Below are 22,987 nucleotides of genomic sequence, written 5' to 3' on the forward strand. Positions count from 1 at the left end.
GGGGTCACTATTCAGTTAGCATCAATTAGGAGAGCTGACCTCCTGGGAAGTCTGGCCCAGCCAGGGTATGACACATCTTCTGGGCCTTGGGGAGCAGCTGAATGGGATGGAAGGGCCCTAGCAGGATGGGGGAGGCTGGCTCTCCCTCAGCCTGGGAGCGGGGCCAGGACTCGGAGTCAGCCATCACACTGGGAGGCCCCCCCGGTTCCCAGCTGAGGGCAAGTGTGGGGAAGGCTGGGAAGGGTCACATGGGGGCTTAGGTGGTTGCCACTCACCAGTGGTGCCATCGGCTGTGAGGGGGCCATGCCGCTTCTTGTTGGCAATCCCGAACAGAGTGAATCTGTACTCGTGGTTAGGCTCCAGCGAGGAGACAATGATCGAGCGCTCGGGCCCTTCCACGGGCATCGCTTGGGGCTGTCCGTCCCCGTTCCTATATTGGACTACAAAGGAGTCAAACTGGCCCTCAGGGACAGTCCAGGAGAGGTGCAGTGAGTCTGGGGTGGGATCTGTCACCCACAGCTTTCCGAGGCGGGGTGGAGTCGCTGGGCTGGGATCACTCTGAGGCACTGGGAGGAGAGGTAGAGAGAAAGGAGGAACACAGGTCAAAGGAAGAGGGGGGCTCCATCTCCCACGTAGGGATGTTGTGTGAGGTTGTGCAGGCTGTTCACTGCACAAAGGCGCATGGCTGAGGGAGCACTGAGGGACTGAAATGCAGCCACCCTCTGCTTGCCAAACTGTGTGCCCTGGCACAGAGCTATGCTCACCTAAGGAAGGGTGCCTTCTAAAGGGCGCAGAAGCACCGTATGGACTAGTGTGGCCCTGACTCTGCAGCCTAGTGAGGTGCTTCGGAGAGAAGGGAGCCCAGCCATCTCTTTCTGTGTCTCCACAGCCAGGGAAGTCTCCCAGGGCAATCTCTACTGCTTCCAGACCTAACTACGAGCCCGCTTCTCCTCCAAGAGAGGGAAGCACCATCTTTGGAGCTTTTGAATGCGGGAGAGCCTCCCACACCTGTGCTCGGGGGCCCCACCTCCTTCTCTCCCACCCTGTACCACCAACACTTCACTCCCCACCACTGTGCCCCCTGGCATTTGCAGGAGCTCCTCCCCTTGGCCACTAGCTCCCTCCATCCTCTACCCACCCTCCTTGCTCTCTAGTCCCAGCCCAGATTCCAGAAAGAGCCGTCTACACTGGTTGTAGCCATGTCCTCACGTCCATCACCCTCTCAATTGAGCTCCACCCTCCACTGGCAGCTCTCAACCGGGCCAGCAGTGACCTCGCCACTGTTAAGTCCTGTGGACTCACTCGTACGGAATCTGACATGTCTGACCGCGCCCTTCATTTTGGCATCCAGGACACCACTCTCCCTCGCTGTCCCCTCTCCGTGAGTCACCCCCTCAGGCTACCCTGCATGCTCCTCTTCCTCTGCCCATGCCCTGAGTGTTGGCCAGCGTCTCTGCTCCCCGCCCCCCCTCACCCTGGCTCCTGTCTCGCAGGTCCCCTCTTCAGGCCTTCTCTCTGCTCTCCAGACCGGGGAGGGCAGCAGTGATCACCCCGTGGCCCCGCCATTTTCTGCTTAAGTGCCCTCCCCATCTCCGTGCCCGGACTCTCCTCATCTATAAACGGGCGCGCCTCACAGGGCTGCTGTAGCCAGTAAGTGTGCTGATACACTGAGAAAATCTTGTTAACAAATGCTCCACAGAGGTTTATCTAAGTGTCCCAAGCTGTGCTTGGTCCTCACCTCCACTGTTCCTTGCCTCAGAGCACGGGACTGTCTGCTCTAGAAACAGGGGAGTGCCTGGGCCTCCTCATTGTCCTCCACCTGCCACATCCAGCCTCACTGCCTCCATCCCAGGCAGGCCAGCATCATTGCTTGCTGGCTCTTAACTCACTTCTCCAGCTACACTCTGCAGCAGCCCCAGGGTTATGTGAGATAAGTATCAAATCATGTCATTCCCACTTACAACCCTCACATGAGCTCCAAGCTCCTTAGTCAGACACACACAAGCCCAGTCCCCTCAGCTCCCCAGGTGCCCTGCTCTCCACCCAGAGGAAACAGACAGATTCTCCTCCAGAGCCACACTCGCTCCTGCCTCACTCTCCATGGCTCCCTCTGTCTGCACTGCCCTTCCCAACCTCTCTGCCTGACCCACCACTATTTTCCCTTCAGGATTCATCTCAGGCCCCAATGCCTCCAGGAAGCCTTCCTGGAGTTCCCAAAGCACTGGGAGGACCTCCTTCAAGACCATGCAGGGGGCAGGGGTAGGGGTCGGTGTGACTGTTCTCACTCACGGATCTTGGCTTCAGCCACCAGGGGGCCATGCCTCTTCTTGCCCAGGAGCCCATATAGCAGGAATTTGTACTTGCGGCCAAGGTCCAGGTTGGTGATGAGGGCTGAGCGCTGGGATCCTTCCACAGGTACCACCTGGGGCCCATCCCTGTCCTTGTACTGGATCACGAAGGAGTCGAATTCACCCTCGGGGACCGTCCAGTGCAGGAGCAGGGAGTTGGACGTCATGTCAGTGACTATCAGCTGGCCCAGGCGTGGCGGGGCCAAGGGCTTCCCAAGCTTCGCCCCATCCTTGTCTGGAATGTGGGAGCAAAAGTAAAGCAGGTGGACTCAACCATTGCCTCGTCTCTGGTCTCCTTCCCTCTCCTCAGCCCACTGGGTCCCTCCTTCCTGGACAGCTCCGTTGCTCAAAGCCTCCCCTTCCTCCCCTCCCAGGCCTCTGTGAGCAGCCCTCTTTGTTCTGCAGTGAGAGCTTTAGCCCTTCCCTTTTGCTGGCTTCCCCACGCCTCGCAAACAGCCCAGTCCCTCTCCACATCAAGAGCTTTGGGGGAGTTTCAGGTCCCCTCCGGCTCTTCCTGAGTCAGAACCTCCTCACTGCTGCTCTGGAGCAGCTGAAGACTCCTCCGCCCACTTGGACTTTTCTCTTCCTCGCTACCTGCTCTCCTAGCGCTGAGCCTGACCTGGAGTGGCCGGCAGAGCAGCTACCCGAGTCCCATAAAGAGGGACTGGGAGGGAAAGTGAGTGCTTCACGGGTTCCACCAACCTCACCCATCTCTGAAGCTCCTATGCTAAGGAACCTCCATCCCCAGCAGAAACGGGGTGGTAGGACCATGCAGCACTGTCCACTGCGGCCAGCCTCCCAGGGTGGGGGGCCACCGTCCTAGCCTGCCCAGTGAGGGGATGGTGGGGCTACGGGGAAGAGAAGGGGAAGAGGGGGCTAAGGGCCAGTACCCTCAGGGCTAGAGGCCTTGCCACGCCTACCCGCAGAGATCTATGAGTGACCAGGAATTGGGGAGGACACAGGGCAAAGAAGGCTGCTGGTGGAAAGCCAGAAGCCTACAGCCTCTCTTTCTGACTCCCTGCCCCACCCTCTGACTTTTCTCCTCCCATCCTCTTTTCCCCTTCATTGTTCTAAGACTCCCTCCATTCCTCTTTCCTCCGAACCTTCTACTCCAACCTTCTCTCTCCTTGTTTGCTCTTACCACTGCAATCCAAACACTGGCCCAGCCCTTCCATCCCCACCCCACCTCTGAAGCCCGGATGGCCCAGCCCCTCCCCCATCCTCAGGACACTGAGCTGAGCAGTGCAGGATATACCCATAATGCCTTGGTAGATGAGAGGGGCAGAGGGCACGCCCTCCGGGGGGACCCCGCGGAGTGACAGCTCATAGGGGGCTCCAGGAGGGGGTGAGGGCACCAGAGCCTGGCGGACGTCCCCTGGCAGGAGTTCCTCGTGCGCTCCCGGCCCCTCGGGCACCCGAAGGCGCAGCTGGAAGTGGGCAAACGTGTCGGGCTGAGCTGTCCAAGCGACGCGGAGCTTCCCTGTCTTGTCTCTGCCCAACACCCTCAACTCTCCCAGCTCCTGGGGGCGCTGCTGCAGTTCGGGGGCCCGGGCCCCTTGAGTTGTGGAAGGGCCTGAGGGAGGAGGCTCATCAGTGGCCCCAAAGAGGCCCGAGGGAGAGGACCCTGGGAAAGGGCAGGGTGAGAAAAACAGGAGAGTCGAGAATGAGAGCAAGAAAGGAAATCCCAGCCCCCAGGTTCTGCCTTCTAGCCTCGAAGAGCCTACAGACCCTCCCTCCCTGCTCCTGAGTCTGCTCCCTGGGCCACCACATCCTCCCAACGGTCTGCCCAGTCCTCCCAGCACCCCTGCCCACCACATTTCTGGACAGACAGGCCTGCGGGCAATAACTAAAAGAAATGCGGCCATCCCTCCCCTCACAAGGCTCCTATGACCTCCAACCCCCCACAGACTGCCACCGCCCTCCCTAAGCACATCCCTCCCCCCTCCCTCCCCCTCCATCCCCCACCCCGTGGTGATCGTGGCTTCCATTAGTGCCACGCTGAGAAGCCTGGAAGAAAGGGGGAGAGGTGCTGTTAGGGAAGGCAGATGCGAGGGAAGAGTGGGTAGTGAAGAGAGAGGGAAGAGAGAGGGGGTGTGTGTGGGTACATCCAGCTCAGGTGGCATCTGGGTCCTAGGGGGGAAAGAACAGGTTCACAGCCCTCCCCAGGGCAGCCAGAGAGCCCCCCTCCCCCGAGCCCAGCATCACTCCTGTGGAAGAGACAAGCATGAAGTGGTTTCATCTCTCACAGACACAAGCTGCCTGATGGCTTCAAGGCCACCCCCACACAGTTCTGATGTGTCCCTTTGAGGTCAAGGCCAAATTGTGGAAAAGAGTAACCACTGACCACAGCCTTCAGCCACCCTCACCGCAGTGAGTCAGAGTGCGGAAGTGGCGGTGTCACTCGGCTGCCCCACTCACACTGCTCCAGTGAGTTTTTGTAGACCCGCCTCCTCCCCCCAAATGCCCCTTCCGTTGCCCAGGATGGCAATCCTGGCAAAGTGTCCGGGGAACCCTAAACACCGGCTCTCCTCAGCCCTGAGTATCCCTGAGGCCCCTGGGGTGGAGATGGCTTCTAGGGACACCGGAGGCCATGCTTTGCGGTGGGGTCCCCTGGAGGCTGGACCGGGTAGTGCTTGAAGGCCGAGGGGTGTGGCGGGGGTGGGGTGGCGGGCTGAGCAGTGAGGCGGTGGGCGGAACTCTCGGATGCGGACTCCAGCGGCAGGCGAGGCTGGGCAGGGGATGGGTGGTCCCGCGGCCCCAGCCCATGCTACCTGTGGTGGTGATGAAGGCGTAGGACTTGGAGGTCTGCCCTGCCCGCACCCCGTGGACCTCCACGTGGTAGGTGGTGCCGGGCCTGAGGTCAGGTAGGCTGACGGTGCGCGTGGTGCCGGGCACGGTCAGCTCCTCGCCGGGGCCCTCTGCCGGCGGCTGGGGCCGCCAGCGCAGCACCACGCGCTCGAAGTGGCCGCGGAGCCCGTCAAGGGACACGAGTAGTGCGCCGTCGGCGGAACTGCCCAGCACCTCGGGCTTGGGGTGGCGGGGCGCGGCCACCCGGTCGACGCCTTCGGGCGAGAGGCCGTGGATGCCCTGGTTGGAGTCCCGCTTCCAGGTGCCGGGGTCGGGGCTGGCGGTGGGGTGGGGGCTACGGGGCGACGGGGCGGGGGAGCCGACGGGGGCGGCAGCCGCCCGGCGCCGCTGCAAGTATTCGTGGATGTTGCGCGCCACCGACGCGTAGGTCTGGTTGGCCCGCAGGGGGTAGCCATGAGCCCTCAGGTGGCGCTCCAGGTCTTGCACGGTGCCGCGGAAGCGGCCCAGCTCGCCCGTCAGGTTGCCCCACGCCCGCCGAGGGGGCTGCGGCAGGCTAGGCCCAGGCTGAGACTCCTCCTCCCCCTCCTCCGCGGGCCGCGAGGGCCGAGCCGGGCGCGCGGGGCGCGGGGGCCGCGGGGCCGGAGTCGGCCGGGGACGGGGCTGGGGGGGTGGGGCTGGGGGGCGCACCTCCGGGTAACTGTAGTGGCCTGGTGCTGCCGGGGGCAAAAAAGGGGGGAAGGGGAGAGCAGGTCAGTGGCAGCCTCCCGCCCCTCCGCCGCGCCCCTGCGCTCCTCCCCACGGCAGCCCCTCCCTCCGTCCCTCCCGCGGGAGCCAGAGGCCTCTTGCCCGTGCCCCAGCCCCACCTGGAAAGAGAACCAGAGAAAGGAGTCAGTGTCCCAGGAGCCCCTCCCCGCTCGCCCTCCAAGCCCGCCACTGTTGGAACCCTAGAAAGGAGAGAGAAGCCAGCAGGTGGGGCCCTGTGTCTGAAGGAGAGAAAGGGGAGTGGGAGGAGAGAATGTGAGCTACTGCGAGGTGGGCGTTCCTCTGTCACAGGAAAAGAAAATAAATATCCATCTGTTAAGAGACCTTGAGGATTAGCGGAAAATCACTGCTCTGAGACTTGACTCCCCCAAACCCCAATCTACACACAGGACTGCGGATGTCTGATCTGCCTAATTCCACTCCCTACCAGGGCTGACCACTGGCTGTGAGCACAGGGCTGTCCCCGTGCCTGTTCCAAGCACCGCCCCATCTGGGTGAGTCAGACAGCCTCTCCTATTTACCCCCTCTCTCCAGGGGGCAGCTCCTCCCGTGGTCCAACCTGCAGGCTTCCCCCAGGACTCCAGCCCCCCAGGGCCCTGTCTTCCCAGGGCCGCCATTGCACAGCAAGGCCCCAGCAGGTGCTTTACCACACACCCTGCCAAGGTGCATTCAGAGGAGCCTGGGAACCCTAGACATGGGCTCCCAAGGAAGGGGCTGCTACACAAAGAAACCGGGCCCTTCACTAAGCCCTGGCCAGCCATACCTGTGTTGGCCCTGACAGAAGCCGGGTAGCTTACTGCCCGGCCCCGCTCTGCCGTGACGGTCACTACATATTCCACGCCTGGCATCAGGTCGGTCAGCACCGTCCTGTCCACCTCAGAGGGCACCTCCAGCCGCACCCTCTGGTTGCCGGCGCTGACATAGGACACCACGAACTGGTCCACCTCAGCCTGGGGTCGCAGCCAGCTGAGCTCCAGTGTGGTTGGTGTCACAGCCGCCACTCGGAGGTCTTGTGGTCCATCGATCACTAGCCAGGTTAGAGAGAAGAGGGATCAGGTGGGAGTCTGGGCCTTCAGTCACCAGCTTTCCCTCTAAGAGCTTTGTCCCCACCCCACCCCTCACTTCTGCCTTCCCAGCCACCCCCCTCAAATCCAGCTCTCCAACCAGGACCCTGCCCACAGCCCCAGCTCTCACTGGTGGTGATGGTCTTGGAGGCAGAAGGGCCCCAGCTAGTCCCTCGAAGGGCGCGGACCGTGACCTGGTACTCCTGCCCAGGCGCCAGTCCTCTCTGGTCATAGGCTGAGGCAGAGCTGGGTACCCGTGCTGTGAATGGGGGGCTCACCCCCTCTGTCTGCAAGAAAGAGAGCACCAAGTGGATCAGGGCTGGTGCTCTCACCCCTGCTGCTCAGTCTCCCTTATCTCTTCTTTCTCCAGTTCCAGGCACTGTCCACATGGAACTGTGTAGAGCTTGGAGTACGGCTGGAGGGTATGGCTGGTAATCTAAGAGGTTTAGTCTGTACCAGACGCCGGTCAAGGCAACTTACGTAAATGAATTCACTTAATCCTCAAAAGAACCTTAGGAGGGAGGTCGTGTTATTCCCATTGGACAGATGAAGAAACCGAGGCACAAGGTCACCAACACGAAGAATGGGGCAGGGATTCCAACCCCCCAGGCAGTGTGACCTCACAGCCCCCTCTCACAGGAACTACCTTTTTAGCTGGTTCATCAGCTATCTGCCAGAATCTACCCAGCACACGGCAGGATCCTCCCTCTGGCTTTCCCCAGGCAACCCTGCCTACCCCGCCTCCCAAGCTCACTCCTGTCATAAGAGATGAAGTAACTGAGGGACGCACCTTCCCAGTCTCACTTCCTCCTTACAGCATCTGCCCCAGCCTAAGCCTCCCCACAGACACCTGCCCCTGGCTGGGTAATGTGGCTGTGACCCTTGTCTTGACGTTTCCCTTTAGGCACTCTTCTTGTCTCCCGAGCACGGCTGTAGGCCCCTCAAAAACAAAGCCTATCTGCTCTAAGCTTCACAAAGATGTTTCCCAGTTTCGTACCTGGCATCATGCTGGGCATGCTGAAAGATATGTCTCCTGTACTCAGCTCATGTTCTAGTAGCTAAATGTATGGCCACATCTTAAGGTGGATTGGATCCCTACCCAAATCTCTGTGCCATACGTGCCTGCGAGCAAACAACCTCCCTCCAAGTACACATTGAAGGTATTATGATTATCCGTGGTGACCCCACAGGAAATATGCCAGCCTCGGCAGGGTCTCCTTGGAGGGCCGGCCACTGGGGAAACAGGAGGAATGGACATCTGTGAGCAGTCTAACTGCCCTGAATTTCACTGGCCTGTCTAGCTAGGACAGATAATAAGGACGCTCTGTTCTGCTTAGCTATGTTGGCCGTGATGGGGACACCTCCATTCAGCCAAGTAGGATTGGAAATTTCAAAAGGTACTCTCCTAAACCAAGAAAATTGTGGGGAAATCAACACAGTAAATACCAAAGTATAAAACCAGATGAGAGGCCACGTGGAGATTTCTGGGTTGAGGATGAAATAAAGCTTTGTCAGAGTTTTGTTGGCCAAAAAGTGTTCCTGGGCACACAGGCCCTCTCTTCCTCTCCTACTCACCCTGCCCGAGGATACTCCAGCCTAGGAGCCCTTGGGTGGGCCTCAGCTGAAGGCCTGTGAAGTCTTCATTCTTGCCAGAACTTTCTCTTTCCCCAATCCCCCCAACCCAACCTGACACACATACACACCTCCCCAACTCCCCCCACCCCCCACACACACCCCTTGGGTGCTCCCTGATGACGTCTGGTCCTTCTAGTGAAACAAGCCCATCTTGAGTTCCCCTTCTCCCTTCAGACCACCTACGTGAGCCTTTTAGACACCTCTTACTCCCTCCTAAGACCCATTTGGGAACAGTCCCCTCAAAGTCCCACATCCCTCATCTGTCTGGTCTGAGACAGGCTCTCTAGGCCGATGCTGGCACCCCTTGCTGATTGCTCGGCTGCTTCACTGATTGTCCTTGGTGAGTTTCTAACCCTGGGCTCCATACCAACCTCATGGTTCCGGCCGGGGTGGGGGGGGCGCCATCTTGGTTGGGCCCTGGAGCTTACCTCCCCAACCTCCCCCTTTCAGACCAGACCCAAATACAAACTTTTCTAAGGCCACGAGGTCTTGTGTCCCAGTGAAAACATGGCATAGCTCAGGTTCTAGGCTGCAGAATACATCCGGACAAAGAGTGCCTGACCCTCCTCCTCTTCAAGGGCTCACCTCCCTCAGTTACTTCTTGCTTCCTCTCATATCCAGAGAGGAACCAGCCTTTTGCAAAATAACAACATTCCTTGAGTCAGTGGTCATCAGGCTTGGGGTACAACAGAATCCCCTGGAGGGCTTGTTATAGCTCAGGTTACTGGACTCCAGCTGCACAGTTCCGAATTCAGTAGATCTGGGGCTGGAGTCTGACAGTCTGCCTGTGTAACAAGCTTCCAGGTGATGCTCATGCTGCAGGTCCAGGGAATACGGTTTGAGAACCACTGAGTCAGAGTAGCAATGCCACGTATACAGGGAGAAGGAGGAATGTTCCTCTTCCATGTTCTGAGGATCATTCCAGTGACTAGGTGTGTCCCTTTGCCAGGAACAGCAGAGGGCTGGGCTTTGAGACAGAAGTGCTTCTGGAAAAGGGAAGGGGGTAAGGGGGAGATAGGCTTCTAAGAAGATGGCAGTGCCAGAGGCCAGCCAGCTACCGGTATACTCTGTGCCAAGCAGGGATGGACAGAGAGCGCTGGCCAGGGCAGGGGCACAGCCACGGAAAGCTTAGAAAGCAGTTGGAGGGCCAGTAGCACAGGCTAATGTGCAGTCCAAGAGAGGTGTCCGGGGACCAATTTTACAGGAGCCTTTTCCACACCCGGGTTCAAAGAGAACCCAGAATGTGACAGAGGCTCATACCCAGAGATGAGCTGAGCCGGGTACAGGCCAGCTCGACCCCACCTGGCCCCTGGTGAGGGAGAAAGCCTAGAGCTTCAGCTGGGAAGACCCACATCTTGAAAACACCCAAAGATGGGCTCATATTTACTAAGAGCAGAGGACCACGCTGCCTTGCAAGCTCTTTCTATCTCAAGTGTTTATTTTAATTCTTCTTTCCCTGAAGTTCTTAGGGAAGTTCCTTTTAAAAGTCCCATCCTCTCAAGATCAGAACTATGTCAATAACATACACACAGAAGAAGAGAGTGGGAGAAACACTTAAAAATGTTAACAGTGCTTGTTTTAGTGCGAAGCAGCCAAGAATTATTTGTTTTTTTCTCTAGTTGCCAAATTCCTGTCTTGTGATTAAATTATTTTTATAACAAAAAACAATTTTTTTTTTCTTTTAAACAGAAGGAAAAAACCCAAGCTATATGGGTTGTGCTGCAAAGTAGGAATTTCTGCCTCTGCTTCCCCCAGCCAGTGAGGAGAGACAGAGCCTGGTAGGGGTCTGGTCTTCGGGCTCTAATAAGAAGACTTAGAATGACCAGGCCAATTAGGGTGGGGATGGCAGCCAGCACCTCTGAGCTGTCCCTTCTGTTCTAGAGCCCTCCTAGGGTTTAGGCCCTGGGACTTATTTATTTTTCCAGAGTTTTGGAGATTAGGGTAAATGGCCTATTCGCCCAGGGTGTTTGCACGAAGATGCAGGAAGACATGAGTTAGACAGTAGAAATGTCAAATGGTTTGGAGCTGGGAGGCCAAACATCATAAAAGCCCAATCTGCATAAAAGGGGGTCTCTAGTGAGAGGCCACAAGGTTTTGTCCTTTGGGTGCCCCAAATATTTTAAGGGCGAGTTGGAAGGAAACAGAAAGAATGCTTTGCAGCGCACTGATGACACGGAGGCGGGAGAACCAGTTCACAGACTCAAATTATTGCAGCAGCCTAGACAGCTTGGCCCAAACCAAAAAAGATAACACTGAACAGAGCCACATGCAAAGGCCTATATTTAGGCTAAAAAAGTGTATATAGTTGAATGTCATCTTTTTTCCTTCTTTTTTTCTTCTTTCTCTTTTCCTTGTTTACATTTTCTAAAGTTTCTATACTGAGCCAACATGACTTTTATAATAAAAGTTACTTTAAAAACAAACATGATCAAAACAGTTGACAGGAGCACCTGGATCGTTAAGCGTCTGCCTTCGGCTCAGGTCATGATCCCAGGGTCCTGGGATCGAGCCCCACATTGGGCTCCCTGCTTGGCGGGCAGCCTGCTTCTCCCTCTCCCACTCCCCCTGCTTGTGTTCCCTCTCTCGCTATGTCTCTCTGTCAAATAAATAAATAAAATCTTTAAAAAAAAAAAACAACAGTTGACAGTTTTTGTGACCACAAGTTAATATACATCAGTTCTGAGAAAATTGCCGGGCTATCCAGAGTTAGCCAGGAGAACTACAGGACTCCTCCCTGCCTTCACATTTTGGGGGCAAATGCAAAAAGCATGAGGCACTAGAGGAGGGATCCCAGGAAGTGAAGAATTCAGAGAACAAAGCCTTAGGGAAAAGGGGTGAAGAAACCAGGGGGTTTGGCCTGGAGAGAATGAAGAGTGCGGTGATGGCCGATGTCTCCAAATACCTGAAAGCCTGTGGTGGAAGCTGTGGGGAAACCAAAGGCAATATGCTGATGCTGGGCAAACGGATGGATGTAGAATGGGGCAGATTTAGGTTCAGCAACAACAGAAAGAACTACTGGTGATGACCAACAATGGATTGGACAGCCTCAGGAAGTCCTGAGCTCATTGTCACCAGAGGTAGTCCCAGCAGCAGTGACCTGAGGCTGCAGAGGCCTTCTGGACCCAGTGTGCGGTAGGATGAGAAGGCCTTTATGGCAGCTTCAGGAACCTAGCCAGTGTGGACTCAACCACTGACTACCTGGAACTCCCTGCTTGAGGCGAGCACTCCCTCCCACAGGTCGTGCCCCCTCAGCCCCCTCCTGCAGCTTAGCTCTCACCGTGGGAATGAACTGAATTTCATAGGCATCCACCGTGCCAGGAGCCCGGGTCCACTCTGTCCGAACCGTTGTCTCCTCCAAGAGGTGCACCCTCATGCTCTCAATGGCTGGCACCTCTGCCCAGGAGAATGAGATATGGGAAGGTGGTTAGTCCGAGGCAGCCCCCCACCCCCTACCCCTATCATCAAAGGCCCCCCTACTCAGAGCCACACCATAAGATCAATCCCAGTTCCTGCTCCTCTCTGGAGGTGGTACAAAACTGGCAGAGGCCTGAACAGGCCCTGGGGGCTCCTTCACCTTCCCTCCCCCATCTCCAGAAACACAGAATCTCCCTAAAAGCAACTAAAGGAGCCGCCAACCTGCTCATCAGAAATCTGAAAGCGGGGCCTGCCTGCAAGCATGCCCCCCGTGGTTCTGTTGCCCCTGGTGGACACTGGCCCTCGGCTCCTATGACTGCCCCCCTCCCCATCCCCCTGCCCAATAATTGACCTCCTTCACTCTTCCCCCAGGTCCCTGGGCTCCTAGGCCTCAGGCTCAGGCCTTCCCACTGGCTCTGGTTCCCAGTCCCTGACCCTGCCTGCTCACCTTCCCCGCAGTCTTCCCCTGCATAACCATCTTGACAGACGCAGCTGCCCTCACGACACTCTCCCCTGCCACGGCAGTCCCCAGGGCACGTCTGAGTGGCGCAGTCGGGTCCTCGAAAGCCCTCCACGCATACACACTGGCCCGCGCGGCACAGTTCCCGGGGCCCACAGCCGCCAGGGCAGGCACTGGCGGGAGGCTCTTCCCGCCCACAGTCCTCGCCGCCGTAGCCCACGTGGCACACGCACACGCCGTGCACACAGCGCCCGCGCCCGCGGCAGTCGGCCGGGCAGGTGCGGGTGGCGCAGGAGGGGCCGGTGTAGCCTGAGTCGCACACGCATCGCCCACCCTCACAGCGGCCGCGCTGGTGGCAGTTGGAGGGGCAGGTACGGAGGCTGCAGTCCTCGCCTGCGTAGCCCTCCCAACAGGTGCACACGCCGTCCTGGCACACGCCGTGCTGGCTGCAGTCTAGCGGGCACCGCCTTGCGCTGCAGTCCTCGCCCGAGTAGCCATCGTCACACACGCAGCGCCCGTCCCGGCATTGGCCGCGCCCGTGGCAACCTCCCGGGCAGCTGCGCGCGCCACAGTCCTCTCCCTCGTAGCCCGCGTTGCACACGCACACGCCTTCCTCGCAGCGCCCGCGCCCGCGGCAGTCCCCAGGGCACCGACGGCTCCCGCAGTCCTCGCCCGCGAAGCCGGGGTTGCACACGCAGCGGCCGTCCACGCAGCGCCCGCGCCCACGACAGTCGCCAGGGCAGGCGCGCGTGCCGCAGTCCCGGCCTGTGTACCCGGGCCAACACACGCAGCGACCACTCTCGCAACGGCCCCGGCCGCGACAGTCCCCGGGGCAGCTGCGCACGCCGCAGTCCTCGCCGCTGTAGCCCGCGTTGCACACGCACACGCCGTTCTCACAGCGCCCGCGGCCCCGACAGTCGCGGGGGCAGGCGCGCGAGCCGCAGTCGGGCCCCGTGTACCCGGGCCAGCACACGCAGCGCCCGTCCTCACAGCGGCCCCTCTGGTTGCAGTCGCCTGGGCAGCTGCGCACTCCGCAATCGTCCCCGCTGTAGCCTGCCTCGCAGATGCACTCGCCGTCCTCGCAGCGCCCGCGGCCCCGGCAGTCTCGCGGGCACGTGCGGGTGCTGCAGTCGTCGCCCGCGTACCCGGGCCAGCACACGCAACGGCCGTCCACGCAGCGCCCGCCCTCGCCACAGTCCCACCGGCAGCTCCGCGAGCCGCAGTCGTCGCCCGTGTAGCCGGGGTCGCACACGCAGCGCCCGTCCTCGCAGCGCCCCCTCTGGTTGCAGCCCCGGGGGCAGCTCCTCACCCCGCAGTCGTCTCCCGCGTAGCCGGGGTCGCACACGCAGCGCCCGTTCTCGCAGCGCCCCCTCTGGCTGCAACCTCTAGGGCAGCTCCTTACCCCGCAGTCGTCGCCCGCGTAGCCCGGGTCGCACACGCAGCGCCCGTCCTCGCAGCGCCCCCTCTGGCTGCAGCCCCGGGGGCAGGAGCGCTGGCTGCAGTCGTCGCCGGAGAAGCCCGCCCGGCACACGCACACGCCCTGCACGCAGCGCCCACGGCCGTTGCAGTCCCCGGGGCAGGAGGGCCAGCCACAGCTGGGGCCGCTGTAACCAGGGAAGCACACGCAGCGCCCACGGACACAGCGACCCTGATCGTTGCAGTCATCTGGGCAGGCCCTGGAGGCTGAGGGTGGGGATGATGGGGGCACCCCAGCGCCTGTGGGGTCTGAGCAGGTGGGCCCACCCCAGCCTGGCTCGCAGGAGCAGGCACAGCGGCTCAGGTCAAACACGCCGTGGAGACTGCAGAGGCTACGAACATCCGTCTGGCCTGGAGTAAGAGGGAGAGGCAGGACTCAGTCTCTGCGGAGGGATACCAAGCCCATAGGGTGCTCCCCTCCGTCCGCCCCTCCAGCAGGGCCAGGCTCATTTCATAAGGTCATCTTTGTTTCCAGGTACTCCTAGTCAATATATGTGGTCTGCCAAGGCCCTAGCATATACTTGGGGACAGGGGAGGGAAGTGCTGACACCTAGTCTGGTGGCTTCTCTCTCTGAGTTGTGCCCTGGGCTGCACTCACCACCCCCAAAGGGGAAGAAGAGATGCTTTTTTCTAATTTAGACCAAGGTCCTTTATGGACTAGTGATGCCCACCTTCCTCTTTTTCTGTGCCCCCTCTCCTGATCATCTGTCTGCTCACCTGTGCCAGCCTGGGCAGCAGCAGGACAACATCCCCCAGTGCACTGTTCCTTCAGCCCCTTCACCAGCTCCTCCAGGATCTCTAACCGGAGCTTCAAGGCCTGCACCTCTGAAGCAGGAATGGGGGGCTCCGGGCCCGGGGGACAACCACAGCCAGCTGAAGGGGGCAGGTTGATGCGGTGGGTAAAAACTACCTGCTTCTCCCCTCCTTCCACAGTGTGCTCATAAAGCTGAGAAGAGGGGCTTCCCCCTATTGGCTCCACTGTGTGGCCCCCCGGCTGGGGAGGGGGACGTGGGGCTGGGAGTGTCACATTGGACCGTGGAGAGAAAGGGCCTGCTCTGACTGTGCCCAGCAGTACCAAGAGGGCCAGTCTGGAGATTAGGAACCATTGGGCTGGCATCACTCAGGAGGCTGCAGGGAGAGAGGGCACATGTGAGCAGGTTCACAGAGAAGGAGACAAGATAGCTCCCCACCTCCCCCAATATACACACCCACAGTCCCATCACCCACAACTAATCTACCAACTCACATGCATGGGAAACGCCACATTCAGCCCAACCCTAAGGGATAGCCTCCTTGGGCCGATTTGGTCTCTACCTTTCTTTCTTCTTTCTTTCTTTCTTTTTCTTTCTTTCTTTCTTTCTTACTTTCTTTCTTTCTTTCTTTTCTTTCTTTCTTTCTCTTTCTTTCTTTCTTTCTTTCTTTCTTTTTATTATGTTATGTTAATCACCATACATTACATCATTAGTTTTTTTTTAAGATTTTATTTATTTATTTGACAGAGAGAGACACAGCGAGAGAGGGAACACAAGCAGGAAGAGCGGGAGAGGGAGAAGCAGACCCCCCGCTGAGCAGGGAGCCCGATGCGGGACTCGATCCCGGGACTCCAGGATCGTGACCTGAGCCGAAGGCAGTCGCTTAACCGACTGAGCCACCCAGGCGCCCTACATCATTAGTTTTTGATGTAGTGTTCCATGATTCATTATTTGTGTATAACACCCAGTGCTCCATGCAGAACGTGCCCTCTTTAGTACCCATCACCGGGCTAACCCATCCTCCCACCTCCCTCCCCTCTAGAACCCTCAGTTTGTTTTTCAGAGTCCATTGTCTCTCATGGTTCATCTCCCCCTCCGATTCCCCCCTTCATTTTACCCCTCCTGCTATCTTCTTCTACTTCTTCTTCTTCTTCTTTTTTTTTTAACATATAATGTATTATTTGCTTTCTGATGTCATTTGATTACCCAGCTCCCTGCCCCCTTCTTTTTCTTCTTTATTGGTCCACCCACACTGGTCTTTTGTTTGTTCTACAGATACTACAAGCTTACATTAGTCTAAGGGCCTTTTAGCTGTACATTCTTTCTGTCTGGGATGCTCTTCAAGACTGGCTCCTTCTTGGTTCAAATCCTACCACATGTCTTGCATCCCAAGACCTTCCCTGGTGCCCCACTGGAGTGGGCTTCCATTGCTCTCTAAGGCAGTGTCCTACCTATGTTCTTCATGGCATTTACTGCTGCCTGAATCACCTGTTCCTGTGGGTACTTGTCTGTTACCTGTCTCCCACTACTAACGTGGGAACTCCATGAGAACAGGGACCTCGTCTGTCCTGGCACTGCTATACGCCTGTGGCTGACACACGGGGGCTCCCCGACACATTCTCGTTGAATGGATTAGTGGATGAGTGTACAAGGCCAATCCTTCCACAAGCACCTGGAACCCAGCTCCTATTATCTTCTTAGGTGAAGATTATCCTCTCTCCCCCTTTTATTCAATCCCTCACTCTCCGCAAAATCCTTCCTGTCAGCTTTTATAGGAGCTCAAGTATCTCCTGTCGTTTGAGAATATCCTTCTTCCTCAGTACTTACATTACCAAATATCAAAACTGATAAAGGTGCAAGGATAGATAGATAGAACAGAAGAGTGTCCAGATACATGACCACATATAAAGGCGGCACTGCAATTAAAAAGAGAATGGATGCTCTTTTTGATAAATGAGGAAAGATCCAGATGGAAAAAAAATCTATCTCTCTCTTATGTCCACATACAGAAATTAATTTGAGGTGAATCTAATGGACCTAATTACAAAAGGTAAAGCAGTATCTTTCAGAACAATACTGTATAAATGAAAAATAGGAGAAAATTTTTACAACCTTAGAGCAAAGATTTCTTAAAACCTAACAACATAAATTTTTTTTAATTTAAAATGTTTTATTTATTCATGAGAGTCAGAGAGAGAGAGAGAGAGGCAGAGGCAGAGGCAGAGGGAGAGGGAGAAGCAGGCTCCCCGCCTAGCAGGGAGCCTGATGCGGGACTCAATCCTAGGGCCCTGGGGTCATGACCTGAGCCGAAGGCAGACGCTTACCCATCTGAGCCACCTGGGCGCACCTAACCACATAAAATATAACCATAAAATATTTCACACAAAACTTAACCATAAAAAAAGAGATGGATACATTAGGACTCATTAAATTGATCACTTCTGGTCATCCAGAGACACCATTTAGAGAATAAGAATAAAAGTCATACACTCGGGGGGGGGGGGGAGCCATACACTGGGATAAAATATATGAGAAATGCCAAGAGGTAGCGGGGGTGGGAGAGAGAGTGAGAGATATTGAGAGTGAGTGAGAGGATCAAAATCTAAAATAAGAAACCCCTGCAAAACAAAAACAACAAACAAAAACAAGACAGGCAACCCAGTGTTTTAAATTGACAAAAGTCTTAAACCAGTACTCCAGAAAAGAATATATCCAAAGGACCAATAAACAGATGGAAAACAAACATATATATGGGTGTGTAACAAAACTAGTAACCAGAGAAATGCAAATTAAAACCACAACAATATGCCATTATATAGCCATCAGAATGGCTAAAATTAAAGGGGTTGTTGTTACTTGATATTGACAAGAATGTGAAGCAACTAGAACTCTCATTGACTGCAAGCAGGAGCATAAATTAGTGCACCTGCTTTGGAAAACTATTGGGCAGTATTTACAAAGACATAGAGCCTATAACCCAGCAATTCCACTTCTTGGTAAATATCCAACAGAAATAACTGCATATATTCTCCAAAAGATATGTACAAGAATGTTCATGAGATTTTCTTCATATCAGCCAAATGAAACAAGTTCCATTAATAGAACAGATAAACAAATTGCGGCACAATCATACAATGAAACACAGCAATGAAAACACCCTCTTGCTGCATGTAACAACATAGACAATTTCACACACATAATTCTAGCAAAAGAAACCAGATACAAAAAGAGAACTTTGTGAATGATGCTATTTACATGAGTTTCAAAAACAGGCAGAGTTACTCTTTACTATTAGAAGACACATAGGATTACTGGAAATATTTTGTACTTTGATCTGGGTGGTGGTTAAACAGATGTATACATATTCAAAGATTAATTGAGCTATACACTTTAGATTTGTGTATTTCATAAATTGAAATTTTTTTTAAAGATTTTATTTATTTATTTGAGAGAGAGAATGAGAGAGAGAGAGCAGGAGAGTGGGGAGGGTCAGAGGGAGAAGCAGACTCCCTGCCGAGCAGGGAGCCCGATGCGGGACTCGATCCCAGGACTCCAGGATCATGACCTGAGCCGAAGGCAGTCACTTAACCAACTGAGCCACCCAGGCGCCCCGGCATCCAACTCTTAACTTCAGTTCAGGTCATGATCTCAGGGTTCTGAGATCAAGCCCTGCTTCGGGTCTGCTGGAGATTCTCTCTCCCTCTGCCCCCTCCCCCTCCCTTGCGCACACATGCGCGTGCGCGTGTTCTCTCTCTAAACAACAACAACCACAACCAAAACCTTCCCCAATCTCATACTCCCTCCAGCCAGCACATATTTCCCTCCTCTACTTCATGGCTTCAGTTGTCAAAAGATTTATCTGTATTTGCTGTTTCCATTCCCCATATCCCATCCCACGAATGCCTCAGTGCACTCCCCATCTGGCTGCCCCACCCCCTTTCAACCTATCAAACAGCTGTCCCCAAGATTGCCCAAAGATCTCAGTGTCACAAAATCTGAGAGACATTTGTCTTCATCTTACTTGACCTGTCTCAAAAATCACTGGACACTGTTGACCACATCTTCCATTTCACAACATTTTGTATCCAGCTGTCCGTACAGTAGCCAGGAGAACTATGTGGCTCTTGAACACTTGAGATGTGCCTAGAGTAACGGAAGCACTAAATTGTACTCAGTATTTTTTAAAAGCACCCCAGGTGATTGTAATGTGCAGCCAAAGTTGAGACCTACTTTTCTAGTCACTCATCTAGGTACTTTCACCCAGACCCAGGATTTTAATTTCCAAACTATACCCCAGTTTATAAACTAGCCCAGTCATCTCCTCTTAACTCCAAGCAATGTATCCAACTGGCTACTTGGCGACTCTTCTTGGGCACCTCAAATTCAACATGTCTGAAACTGAACTCATGGTCACCCTTCCTGTACCCCATCCCTTCTCTTGTGTTCTCCACTGCAGCTCACGGCCCCACCATTCATCCAGAAACCTAGAAACCTAGAGCAACCTAGAAACCTAACCGCCATCAACGCCACCATATTTTGTGATATTTGCCCTTACCTTCTCATAAACATCTCTTTAATTTGCTTCTTTCTCTCTCTCTCTCTCGCTCTCTCTTTGAGTTAGAGATCAAGCCATCACCTAGCTTTTGCTTGACAACTGCGTTTGCCTCCTACCTGGTCCCTCTGCTTCCACTCTTGCCCCTTACAATCTCACAAAGGCAACTAGGATGTCCCGCTGCCCCTAAAAACTCTCCAGTGTCTCCTTTCTAAATTCCCTTCAAACACTGACAAACAGCCCTGCATCATCTGGTCCCTGCTGACCTCTCTCACCTCATCTCCCATAACACTTCCTTCCTTCTCTCCACTCCAGTCCCATGGACCTTATGTCCCTCACACCCTTCCCAACCCTAGGCTTTTGTATATGGTGCTCCCTCTATGTGAAACACTCTTCCCTTTCATCATGGCCTCCTCATCCCTTATATCTCAGCCCCACATTGCTTCCTCAGGGTAACTTTACTGCCCAGGTCCCCCTAACATGTGATATCCATGTAACAGGACTGATTAAAAAAAAAGAGCCATGTAATTCCCACTTGTTGCATGTATAACAATTTATAATTATATACTTATTGGTGGGATTATTTTAATGCTTTCTTGCCCACACTCAATCTTACCCACTAGACGATAAGGTCCATGAGGGCAGGCATGGCACTTGTTTTTTTCTTGGCTACTGTATTCTTGCATCTAGCACATATTAGGTGCTTGATAAATATTGACCATATGAGTGAATGAAAAGTTCAGTTTAAGCTGAGGACTACCATCAGGGCTGGAACCAAGGACAGGACCAAGGTCAGGGCTAGGACCACGGACAGTGTCTGGGACAAGAAGCTGGACAGAAACAGCAGCTCAGGCAGAAGCCGGGCTAGAGAGAAGGCCAGGTGTGGATGCCGGCAGGGCCAGACAGTACAAGCACTTTGGAAAACTGTTGAGCAGAATCCCCAAAATCTACCAGAGCTATATGCTAACACTCTGATCCACCAATTCCACCCCCAGGAATATACCCATCATAGCCCCAAACTGGGAACTACCCAAATATCTCACATCAGTAGAATAGATTAAATCAAGTGTGGTTTATTCATACAGTGAGATAAAATAAAGCAATGGGAACAAACCACAACTCTATGTAGTAACATGGATGGATCTCACCAATACGGGGTTGAGCAGAAGAAACCAGACACAAAAGAGAACGTGCTGTAAAATTCTATGTATATGGGGGCACCTGGGTGGCTCAGCTAGTTAAGCATCTGCCTTCGGCTCAGGTCATGATCCCAGGGTCCTGAGATTGAGCCCCACTTCGGGCTCCCTGCTCAGTGGGAAGTCTGCTTCTCCCTCTCCCCCTCCCCCACCCATGTTTGCTCTCTCTCTCTCTCTCCCTCTCTGAAATAAATAAGTAAAATCTTTAAAAAAATTCTATGTATGTCTGAGGAGAGACAACGTTAATCTGTACTGTCATAAGTCAGCAGTGTGGTGCTCCTGGAGGATTAGTGACAGGGGGGCGGCGGGGGGGACGTGGCAGGGAAATTCTGAGGTGCTAAGAAGATCCTGTTTCTTGATCTGGGTGCTGGCACCCAGCTGTGTTTGTTCGTTGAGGCAAGGATTGGGGAGCACAGGGAGACCAGCGTTAGAGAGGTGTTCAAGGTGAGCCAGGATAGAGGGCTGTGGTGAGCAACGGAATGTGGAGGGTTCAGTTGGGGTGAAGGGCTAAGGAGAGGTGTGGGCGGGTGCCCGGCTCTTTGGGACCGGAGAGGCTAGAGAGAGGAGGGCAGAGTGAGTGTGGGAACACTGACTGGTGAGGAGGGAAGGGACGGTGCCTAACACACACACACACACACCCTGCACACCCACCCCACACACACCTACACACACACCCCCACACACGTTTCCTGGCTTGCTGCTCTGAAACTTCTCCTCCAAGTCTGGGAAAAAGGAGTGTTAGGGCTACCAGTCATCACACCCTGCCACCAGCCCAGAAGAGACAGAAGGAAAGCTGGACGACAGGGAAAGAGCATTTCTGCACTAAGAGGTCCAAGAAGCCCAGGCAGAGGCCTGGCAGGCAGACAGCGGCCCTTCCCTGGGCATCTCAGCCCATCTACTTGGAGTGTAGACTTGGGTACAAGGTGGGCTCTAACCTACCCTCAGATCCTGTCACTCTGTCTAAGGCCATGCAAACCAAGGGGTGCGTGCACACACAAATACATGGACATATACAAATATACCCAAGTATGCACTCATCCACAAACACAAACATGAACACACTTGTACTCAGATACACATATCCATCCAAATCAGCCTGTGTCTTTGCAGGCACGCACGCACACACACACACACACACAATCTCTTCACGTTTCCTAGACACTCGTTCATTGGGTGATGCCTAAGAAAGTGGATTTCTCATCAGCTCAGAGGGCAGCTGTGTGAGTCACAGAACATAGTTGGAGTGAGGAGAACCAAACAGGAGGCCCTTCTCCAGGGAGAAGAAGAAGATACTTGGTGCCCCACACCCCTGGGGGTCTTTGCGAGTTGTCCAGTACCCATCCCCGCTATTGGATCTTGCATCTTTCCCCAGGTTGGGGGAGAGGGGGAGAGAGCCTCTGCAGCAGGAAGGAGAGAAGCTGGAAAGTAGTGAGGCAGGTCTCAGAGGAGAGGAGTAGACTCCACAGTTCATGACCCAGAGAGCTTCCTTCCCCATCCCCTCTCCTGCTCTGTCATGGCCACCCCTCCACCTCCCACTTCCAACTCTTGGAAGAATTCCCCTCTTCTCTCAGCACTAGGAAATGAAACAACTTGGGTGTCTCTTGTGTTTCTCCCTCGTCATCCCCCCTACTGCTGTCTGGGGCTCCTTTCTGCAGTGGGGAGGGGGGATGTGGCCTCACCCTCTTGGCATCCTCTCCACAGTTGGAGGGCTGGCAGAGGTGGGGGCATCATCCCAAGCTGTGACTCAGCTTGCCTGGTATTCATGGTGTGGCCAACTTTGACACTTCGCTCATCAGGGACTGTCGGTCCCAAGAGGTGTGGAGAAGGGCTGGCTTCCATGAGGGATGTTCCAGAGATGGGGGATCTGGGCCTCCCCCCGCTTCCCTCTGCCCCTCATGCCACATGAGGGGTGAAAGTAGAAGGATTCCAGGACCATGAGAGGAAGGAGGGAGATGAGGGGGGCTCCAAATATTGGGTTGGAACCAGGAGATAAGGAGGTGCCACGGGAGATTTGGGGGCTCAAGATGCCCCTCATTCTGGGGAGCTAGTGGGCCAGAGGAGTGGAAAAAGTAAGAGAAAGGATTTCCAGGCCCCCAGTGGAAAAGAGTAAGGGGGCAATGAGAGACAGGAAGGCAGGTTCTGGGCCAGCACTGAGTAAGCAGGACTCAAGGGGAAGAGAGTTTGAGGAACTGAGGTGCCAGGTCCCCAAGGGAGTGGAGGCAGGGAGAGAGAGAGAGGGGAGGGGCGGGGAGGGAGCCAGGGATGCGGGAAGCAGGCGGGGACTGGAAGCGGGCTTGGACAGCTAGACAGCCGGCAGCTGCGGTGTTTCCGACTTGCTTCCCAGTAGTTCCTCTCAGTTCCATTTCCAGTTGTTTCCAAGCCATTAAATTCTTTCCAGGCGAGATAAGGGGCCCGCCCGCCCACCCCACCCAGGGCGTGTCACGTGTAGTGGGTGGGGGGAGGTTTAGACGGACAGAAGCAGGGAGAGCCTGGACAGGGATGGAAGGAAGACGGAGCCCC

The 22,987-nt window shown here is 55.3% G+C and overlaps 1 protein-coding gene across 5 annotated transcripts in view; it reads right to left on the minus strand.

The window, feature by feature from the left end:
• TNXB (tenascin XB) overlaps window positions 1-22,987 on the minus strand; it is a 59,898-nt gene that overhangs the window by 36,091 nt on the left and 820 nt on the right. For 4 of the 5 annotated variants that reach the window (XM_064597390.1, XM_064597391.1, XM_064597389.1 and 1 more), the window contains exons 2-10: window positions 14,685-15,095; window positions 12,480-14,318; window positions 11,895-12,010; window positions 7,113-7,269; window positions 6,682-6,945; window positions 5,120-5,869; window positions 3,604-3,972; window positions 2,290-2,583; window positions 276-566 (exon numbers count right to left, since the gene is read on the minus strand). In XM_064597390.1, coding sequence (XP_064453460.1) covers window positions 276-566; window positions 2,290-2,583; window positions 3,604-3,972; window positions 5,120-5,869; window positions 6,682-6,945; window positions 7,113-7,269; window positions 11,895-12,010; window positions 12,480-14,318; window positions 14,685-15,084 — 4,480 coding nt within the window. In that variant the 5' untranslated portion in view covers window positions 15,085-15,095. The remainder of the gene's footprint in view (window positions 1-275; window positions 567-2,289; window positions 2,584-3,603; window positions 3,973-5,119; window positions 5,870-6,681; window positions 6,946-7,112; window positions 7,270-11,894; window positions 12,011-12,479; window positions 14,319-14,684; window positions 15,096-22,987) is intronic. The other variant, XM_064597392.1, reaches the window with a different exon arrangement.

Source organism: Mirounga angustirostris, unplaced genomic scaffold (genome assembly GCF_029215605.1).
Source record: "Mirounga angustirostris isolate CCGP_5_RB_7025 unplaced genomic scaffold, mMirAng1.0.hap1 SCAF_8, whole genome shotgun sequence".
Taxonomy (NCBI): domain Eukaryota; kingdom Metazoa; phylum Chordata; class Mammalia; order Carnivora; family Phocidae; genus Mirounga; species Mirounga angustirostris.